Source organism: Octodon degus, unplaced genomic scaffold (genome assembly GCF_000260255.1).
Source record: "Octodon degus isolate 3935 unplaced genomic scaffold, OctDeg1.0 scaffold00214, whole genome shotgun sequence".
NCBI lineage: Eukaryota > Metazoa > Chordata > Mammalia > Rodentia > Octodontidae > Octodon > Octodon degus.
Window position 1 is genome coordinate 2,279,409 of NW_004524790.1, and position 8,088 is coordinate 2,287,496.

Below are 8,088 nucleotides of genomic sequence, written 5' to 3' on the forward strand. Positions count from 1 at the left end.
TCTTTATTAAAAAGATCTGGAGCATAAGAGAAAGGCATATGTTAAAATCTGAAAGAAACTACCATTGCTAGTATTATATTGTAGAACACTGTGCATTTGTAAGGCATGAGTATATAAAAAACTGTATCTTCAGGAAGAAAAAAGACTACCTGGTGGATGAATTAAATGAGCAGAAGAGATGGAGGAGTAGAGAGTGTCAGAAATTGTGGTGACTACAATTGTTTGAGGCTAGGGAGGAGGCTGTTTTGATTGAGGAGAAAAATACAGAGGATAGTTGATGACATTTTATAATTCTAGATTCTTGAAACTCTGACAAAATTTTAATAATTTATTTTTCTTTTATTTTTTAACATATTTGGAACAGAGACTTGCTACACAGCTTTGACTCATAGTGATCCTTCTGATTTCAGTCACCTCAGTGCTGGGATTACAGATGTACACCATCAGGCTCTGACTCGGTGGCTGGCTCAGTGCACCTGGGAGTGGGGCCAGCTTGGCATGTGGCACCAGGGACTCAAATCTATTCAAAATCTATTTGAGTGATCTCGCTGGCCAAAAAATTTATTAAATAAGCATTTTGGTCCCAACAAAGTATACTAATAAAAACTCAGATTTTCCTGAATGAACAATTGCTATTAATTACTATTTTATATTCTGATCTGGTCCTAACATTTGTGCCAAGGTTAAAAGGACAGATCTTGGCCCTCAAACCTTACAGAGAAAATAAAAGGTAGTAAAATAATCAACAGTGAGCATAAATAATAAGAATCAATGGAACAAAAGCCTAGAATAAAATTCTAATTGAAAAATATGATATTTACCAGATGGATGTCTGGTGAAAATAAAGGATTTTTAATGGGAGGTCTGGCCATACGCCATGGAGATAACAGAAGTTTTAGGGAGCTATACCCTTTCCATTCAGGTCATAGCCTGCCAGTGTTGAGTTTATATTGTGGCCAAGACATCCGGCAGAAAAAGATTAAATTTTAGCTTCAGAGTCTCTTGGAGGCAACACTGCCCAAGGATCATGAGGACAGTTTTTGAAGGACTGCCTTGACTTTGGGTGTGACGGCAATGATGACTGCATTGGCAGTGGACCAACAACTTCACACCCTAGGAGAGATCCTCCTCTTCTCCTAAGAGTATGAAGGATGAGGGAGATAATCCCACACCTGTATTCTCAGTCATCTTTAGAAATCAGAGAGGGGTCCCCAAAGATAAGAAAGTAACTGTCATGCCTTGGGGACCAAGGGCAGTAACCCCACCCAAGGAATGTGAGGGCAGATTTTTTTATCCAAGAGTCATGGAGTTTATGTCTTAATGTTGACACATGGATTTGAGATAGGAGACTCCCAGTTTAAGAAATGGCTCACTTATGAGTTGAGCCTGCTGGGTTTTGGGTGTAGGGTAGCAATGGCTGATGGCAGGAAGAACAGGAGTGACTTTAGGGAAGCCCAAAGACTAGGGGAGTGAAAGCCTGCCTCCCTCCACCCCCAGGAGCTATATGGCTCATTGACGTGAGTCACAGCAACAAAATGTTATATTTCTCAGTGGAGATACAGAGGAGTAACAGGAAAGGAGAGAAAAAGATTCAACTGCCTTTGAGAACATGGAGAGGATTGATGGCAGGGAGAAGCAAAGATCCTCTGACCTGAGATAGGAGCCTGTGACTTTATGGACATTGGATAGGGGCAAAGTTTGAAGGGCAGGTTCAGTGACACAAAAGGACCTGACTGCAGGCTAAGGAAGGAAACAGGAAGTTGTATCCAGGGCTGGAGTGGATAAGAAGGAGGAAGTGGGTATCAGGAAGATAAGTTGTGGTTTTGGGATTCAGGCATATTGAATCAGGGCCATTAAGCAGTCTGTACTTAGGTCAGAATCTACCAATGTTAGCAAAGGATTATTAAACAAGGTTACATGAAAACATTGACACAATTATATATAGGGAAAGACACTACTAAAAACTCACAAATTCAATCGGGTGTTAAAATACAAACATAGCATCTTGTGATCTTAAATGAAAAGTACTTATGACATAAAAAGTGTGCTTTCTGGAACACCTGTTTCAGAGAAATGCTCAAGTGGTTAAGGACATTCAGGCCAATAAAATTATGTGTTCAAATTCATAACAGGTTTGAAAACTTCAAGGTGAAACAAAATAAAGAGTAATAGTATAACCAACAGCGAGCATAAATAAAATTCATTGTAGACACAATGGAACAAAATTCTAGAGGAAAATTCCAATCGAAGATGTGATAGTTACAATTACACGTGTAATACTGCTAAGGAAAGAAATAACAGTGCTTTCCTTAGTGTAGAAAATCCCAAAATATATCAACATTAGCCTGGAAAGTAGCATGGGATTGCATAAGATAATAAATAACTTTTAGTATAATCATAACATTTTACTTTAAGAAAGCGTTTTTTCTTCCAGAATGTGTTCTGCCTTTCAAGTGAGGAAGATAATTATTCTCTGGCCTTAACAAAATAATATAGCACTTGGGGACAAAGATGCAGCCCAGCAGCCCTGCACTGGAGGTCAAGATGGAGAAGACCTCCATGGCCACCATGGCCTTCCCCTTGCTGCTGTGGTACACGGGCAGGAAGGTGACCCATACGCTGCAGAACACCAGCATGCTGAAGGTCAGGAATTTGGTTTCATTGAAGGTGTCAGGCAGGTTCCTGGCCAGGAAAGCCACAGTGAAGCTCACCAGGGCCAGGGAGCCCAGGTATCCCAGGACACAGTAGAAGGCAGCGAGGGAGCCCTTGTTGCAAATAATGATGATGTGGCCGTGTTCAGAGTGAGCATCTGTGTCAATGTAGGGTGGATTTGTCCCCATCCAGACTGCACAGAGAGTGAGTTGGATCAGGGTGCAGATGGGGATGATGTAGTTTGATGCTCCTGACACCAGCAACTGCCTCATTATTCTGCCTGGAGCAGTGGCCTTAAAGGCCAGCACCACAGTAATGGTTTTGGCTAAGACAGTGGAAATAGCCACAGTGAACACAACTGCAAATGTCGTCTGCTGCAGGATGCAGGTGGCTGCGTTGGGTCGACCAATGAAGAGCAAGGAGCAGAGGAAACAGCAGGTGAGGGAGATGAGCAGGGTGTAGCTGAGAGCCCTGTTGTTGGCCTTGACAATGGGAGTGTCTCGGTGCTTCACAAAGAGCCCAAGCAGAGCAGCTGATAGAACAGAGAGACTCAGTGCTGCACCAGCTAGAGCTTTCCCCAAGGGTTCTTCATAAGCCAGAAAAGTCACAGTTTTTTCCAGGCAATAATTTCTCTGAATGTTGGCGTATTGATGATCTGGACACTTTGCACACTGTTCCACATCTAGCAAAAATGAAAATTGTCATTTGAGTGGGATTATTATTATTTTTTTCACATCGCCATTCTTGGAACTTATGGGACTTGAACTAAATAGTCAATGTTTATATTATTCTTGTTCTCTTCTGTTTCTTTTCTTTCTTTTTCAGCCTGTGTGATTGAACTCAAAGTTGGCACTAAGATATATTTACCACCTTGTTACAATTTTTTATTTTGAGAACAGATCTCTCTGAATCACTATTTTTTCAATGCTTTGTTCCAACAGAAAATCCTCATTTCTCTGCTTCTCAGAGCCTTGAAATCTAGGCATGCATTGTCACACTTCACTGATTTATTTCCTTCCAGATGCTATATAAGAAAATCCACACGGAGACTAACTCCTAAGAAATACTAAATATATGTTATTTAATCCCCTAATAAATCTGGTATCTCTTTCAAAACTCTGTAGTTTTACAAAGTAAAAAAAATCTTGTTTTATTCCTTACTTCACATGCTTTAATTATTTGATTTAAATATAAATTTGTATAAATGATTCCCCAGACATTGAATGAATATCCTTATTTTAGGAAGCCAGCATTATTTTCTTTTTTTATTTATTTTATTTTATTTTATTTTATTTTATTTTATTTTATTTTATTTATTAGAGAGAGAGAGAGAGAGAGAGAGAGAGAGAGAGAGAGAGAGAGAGAGGGGTGTGTGTGTGTGGCCAGCTCAGCCCACCAGGGGGCGGGGCTGGCTGGCATGTGGTGCTGGGGGATTGAACCGCGGTCCCTGATGCTTTGCCAAGCTTGTTCTAAGTAGGTGCCTTAGACCACTGAGCCATCTCTCCAGCCCCACCAGCATTATTTTCAAAGCCACAAGGAAACACATATGAAGAATCGTATTGATTGTAATGTATTTCTCATATTGAGACTCTCCATGTTAGAACTTTCTATGTTCAATTACTTATTTAAGTTATACTGTGAAAGGGGTATTTTAGTTGTTTGTTGTTGGTATCTTTCAAAGTAATTACAAGACGTATCTTTATACATTTAATCATTTTAAATGCGTGAAAATTGAAGTTTGAAAATCTTATCTATGTGGTAAATAGATGTGCTAAATTTATACTACTAGAAACCTTACCAGTAGGTGATATAAATCAGACACACATGTGCTAACATCATATTGTCTCACTTGTGGAAAAACCTAAAAGTGTAAGTAAAACATGAATGGTACAATAAACACTGTGAAAGGGAGAGAATATATTCAATGAGAAGGAAAATTGCCATAAGGAAAAGGACTAAAGAAACAGGGGGAAATGTGTATGATAGCTTGGTTAATTTTAGTCCTGATATTTGTTGGTCAATCTCAAAGAACAATAAATGTTCGAATGGTTTCTTTTTTATCTTACCTCCTAAAATTTCAAGTTATCTAAGCAACTAATTTGAATTCAATATTATGTAATAAAGTAACTTTTGTCAAGTTCTTACTCTTGTTTTGTGAAAATCTGTATCATTTATAATGTTTTTTCGTTCATTTTTACTTGTTTTGTGTACTCTTTAAAAGACAAGCATGAAAATTTATCTATGAGTGTTTATGACTCTATTCCTTTATTGGAAACCTAGTATAATTTTATTCATGCATATGAATTTTATACTTACAAACAATATCACTGAAAAATTATTTTTTTATTTTCTTTTTTTTTTTGAGGTACCTGGGATTGAACTCTGGACACTGTGCTAGCCACACAATCACTTAGATATCCGAGTTATCTCTCCAGGTTCTATCACTGAAAAATTCTATCATTCATGTTTTTCATATATATATATAATCTTTCATTGCATTGACCAGTCTCTAGAATGTAATGTTTGGCAGAAGCATAACAGAGAAAGTTTGCTATCTCATTCTTGAATCCAAAACTGGACGAAAAACACTAAAGTGTGCGTCAAGAAACTACAAGCACCATTTCTGGGGGCAGTTAGAGCCCTTACCCCGTATCTCTTGTTGTGTCTTTGAAATCACTGTGACGTACAAATTTATTATATTGTCTCCATTTGGTAATGTCTTGTTTTTCTTTTTCCAGTATCTACAACATTTAATTGTATTTTGTACACTGAGTTTGCTCATGGCATACTGTCCTTGAAGAAAACATGTGAATTTAACTGAAAAAAGAAAATTACCATTCAATTTGTTTCCTCTAAGTGTATTTTCAGCTATGAGTAACATCAGTTATTTCCTTTCTTAAAATGAAATGATTTACCTCTGTTCCTTTTATGAAAGAATCAAGTCATTATTAATGTTTTTGAATTTTTATTATTTTCACTGGTATTATCATCCCCAGAACCTTTGAGTGAAATATTACACTATGGACTCTGGAAATGATACTGTGGAGATATTAATACTATGGAGATTTAAAAATTTTCTCTCAGCAGTGTTTTCCTTGGATTTTATACATTTCAAGGCATCCATTTCTGAGAAATTAGTTACATTTTCATGTGAATGTTTTTCTACAAAACAATACTAATATACAAATTTATTTCATGATATTATACAAACTTTAAATTTTTCTCTTTGTTCTTGATCAACTGTACTGAGTTGTCACATTACATAAACACATTTAATTCTGTTTATTTTCTCTGTCTTAATTTCTTAAACATTCCGTTCAGACTGTATCCTACCATTTATTTCTTTCAAGTTTATTTGCACTGTGTTTTGTAGTGTATGATTAATATCTTAGAACCAAAGTTAAGGTTTATGCAAATTTAAAGAAAGACTGCACAAAAGTGTGTGTAATATAGAATAGATTTTTGCCTGAGTATAGTTTGAGCTTCAACTCCCAGGATATTCAGTATCACATAGTTTATAATTTGTTCTTTGATCTGTTCTATATACTACATAGGATAGAGAATTATACATATTGGAAGCATATATTAACTGATTAGTGGATGCCTTGTTTTCTATGAGGGTATATAAAAGATTTATAGAAAAATACCCTATTTCAATATATTATGGTGAACATATGTTCAAAGAATTACATGAAAAAGTCTGTAATTTGGTTGATGCATTTCAGAGAACATTTGAAATATGGCTACATGTGTTTTGAAGTCAAAGTTTATATCACCCACAAAGCAAATCAGAAACTATTAAATAGGAAGTTGATTCCACCATGTCATCATTTTTAATAAAGTTCAATGTTTCCACCAGGGTACTTATAATATTCAATAGTGCCATCTAGGAGAATGGGTAATAAATTACTGGAATTGGATTGTGCCGTTATAAGCATGTTGTCCATCAGAGACATCTTCCTTTCTCTAATAAAGCTTAATCTCTATGGCCATCTGCTTTGTGTGAAGAATAGTGTCAGCCACTAGAAAATGAATATGCCTGACTCTTGTCTTGACTATAATCCTGCTGAAGTCCCAAAGTTTGTAAAGCACAAACAAAGATTCATAAGAATGGATTAAAAGGAAAAGGAATTAGAATAGATTTCAAAGGGGGAAATATTTTTTCTAGCCATAACTTTTGCTATAAGGCAATAGCACTCAGTAAGGCAAATATCGTGATAAGTGATGGGAGAATTTTACTATCAGTGTGTTCTGTAAGATTTTTTCCATTTCTAGGATATATGGAGTGAATATAAAAGAGAGAGAATGTGTCCACACGACATACTCTTACTTGAGTCGTTGGAGATCTCATTCTCTGGGCAAGCAGTGCAATCAAAACAGCAAGGAGCCTTTCCTTCCTGAGGGCTTTTTCTAAATCCAGGATTGCAATTTTCACTGCATACTGAACGGGGAGTCTAATAAAAACAATATACAGTAGTAGTTTATTAGTCTTGTACTTCAACAGAACTACAGGAATGTATTTGATTTGTATACATATATAAGCAAAACTATTTTCATGTCAAATTTATTTCAAAGTCTGACACAGAAATTAAAAAAATGAGTAAGTGAATTTATTATCTACTCAGGAAGTTTATAAATTTTTATTTTTCTTAAAAACCACAGAAATTTAGCTCCATTACCCTGGAAAACACATTTGGAAGAGGAGAGTGAGTCTATGCCCTTCTCTTCCTCCCTCAGCCCTCAGCATGGCTGATATGAGGCCTCTGAATCTATGCTCCTCTCGTTCACTACCACCCTGATGTGGTGAAGTTGCCAAGAGGAGTGGCCCAGAGTCCTACAGGACATCAGCAATACAATATTCCCAAGAAGAAGGCATCACAATGCACAGTCCGAACTAGATGTATAGAAATATCTCATTCAGAACTGAATTCAGGATCAGGCACCAGCCCTAGCAGAGGAATCCAGGTGACTGGCACCTCCCCCTGCATCACTGGACCAAGAATCCAGGGGAGAGCCAGCCGCACAGCAGAACTCTGTCTAGAGTGCATACAATGGACAGGTGAATCTATCAAGCTGGAAAAGTCAGAAAAAGGAGTCAAGAAGTAGTAATTGATGTGTACCCGCACTTTGCTTGAGGACCAAGACACAGAAATGAATCACATGCTGGCACCAAGCCTCTTCTTAAGAATTTCATTTTATCTTCCTCTATTTTTGTATCTTATTTATTTTTTTCTCTTCTTTTCTTTTTCTCAGTATTTCTTTCTGTATTCTCCTTTTTTGTGTTGTTGTTCTCCTTCTGCTCTCCTCCCCTCCCACTCCCTCTCCTCTCCCCCTCCTTCTCCTCTCTCTCTCTCTCTCTCTCTCTCTCTCTCTCTCTCTCTCTCTCTTTCTTCTTTCTTTCTTTCTTTCTTTCTTTCTTTCTTTCTTTCTTTCTTT

At 37.1% G+C, this 8,088-nt stretch overlaps 1 protein-coding gene across 1 annotated transcript in view; it reads right to left on the minus strand.

Moving 5' to 3' along the window:
- Positions 1-2,405: 2,405 nt before the first annotated feature.
- LOC101578342 (vomeronasal type-2 receptor 116-like) overlaps positions 2,406-8,088 on the minus strand; it is a 24,378-nt gene continuing 18,695 nt past the window's right edge. The window contains exons 5-6 of the mRNA XM_023705130.1: positions 6,983-7,106; positions 2,406-3,334 (exon numbers count right to left, since the gene is read on the minus strand). Of these exons, the coding sequence (XP_023560898.1) occupies positions 2,406-3,334; positions 6,983-7,106 (1,053 nt within the window). The remainder of the gene's footprint in view (positions 3,335-6,982; positions 7,107-8,088) is intronic.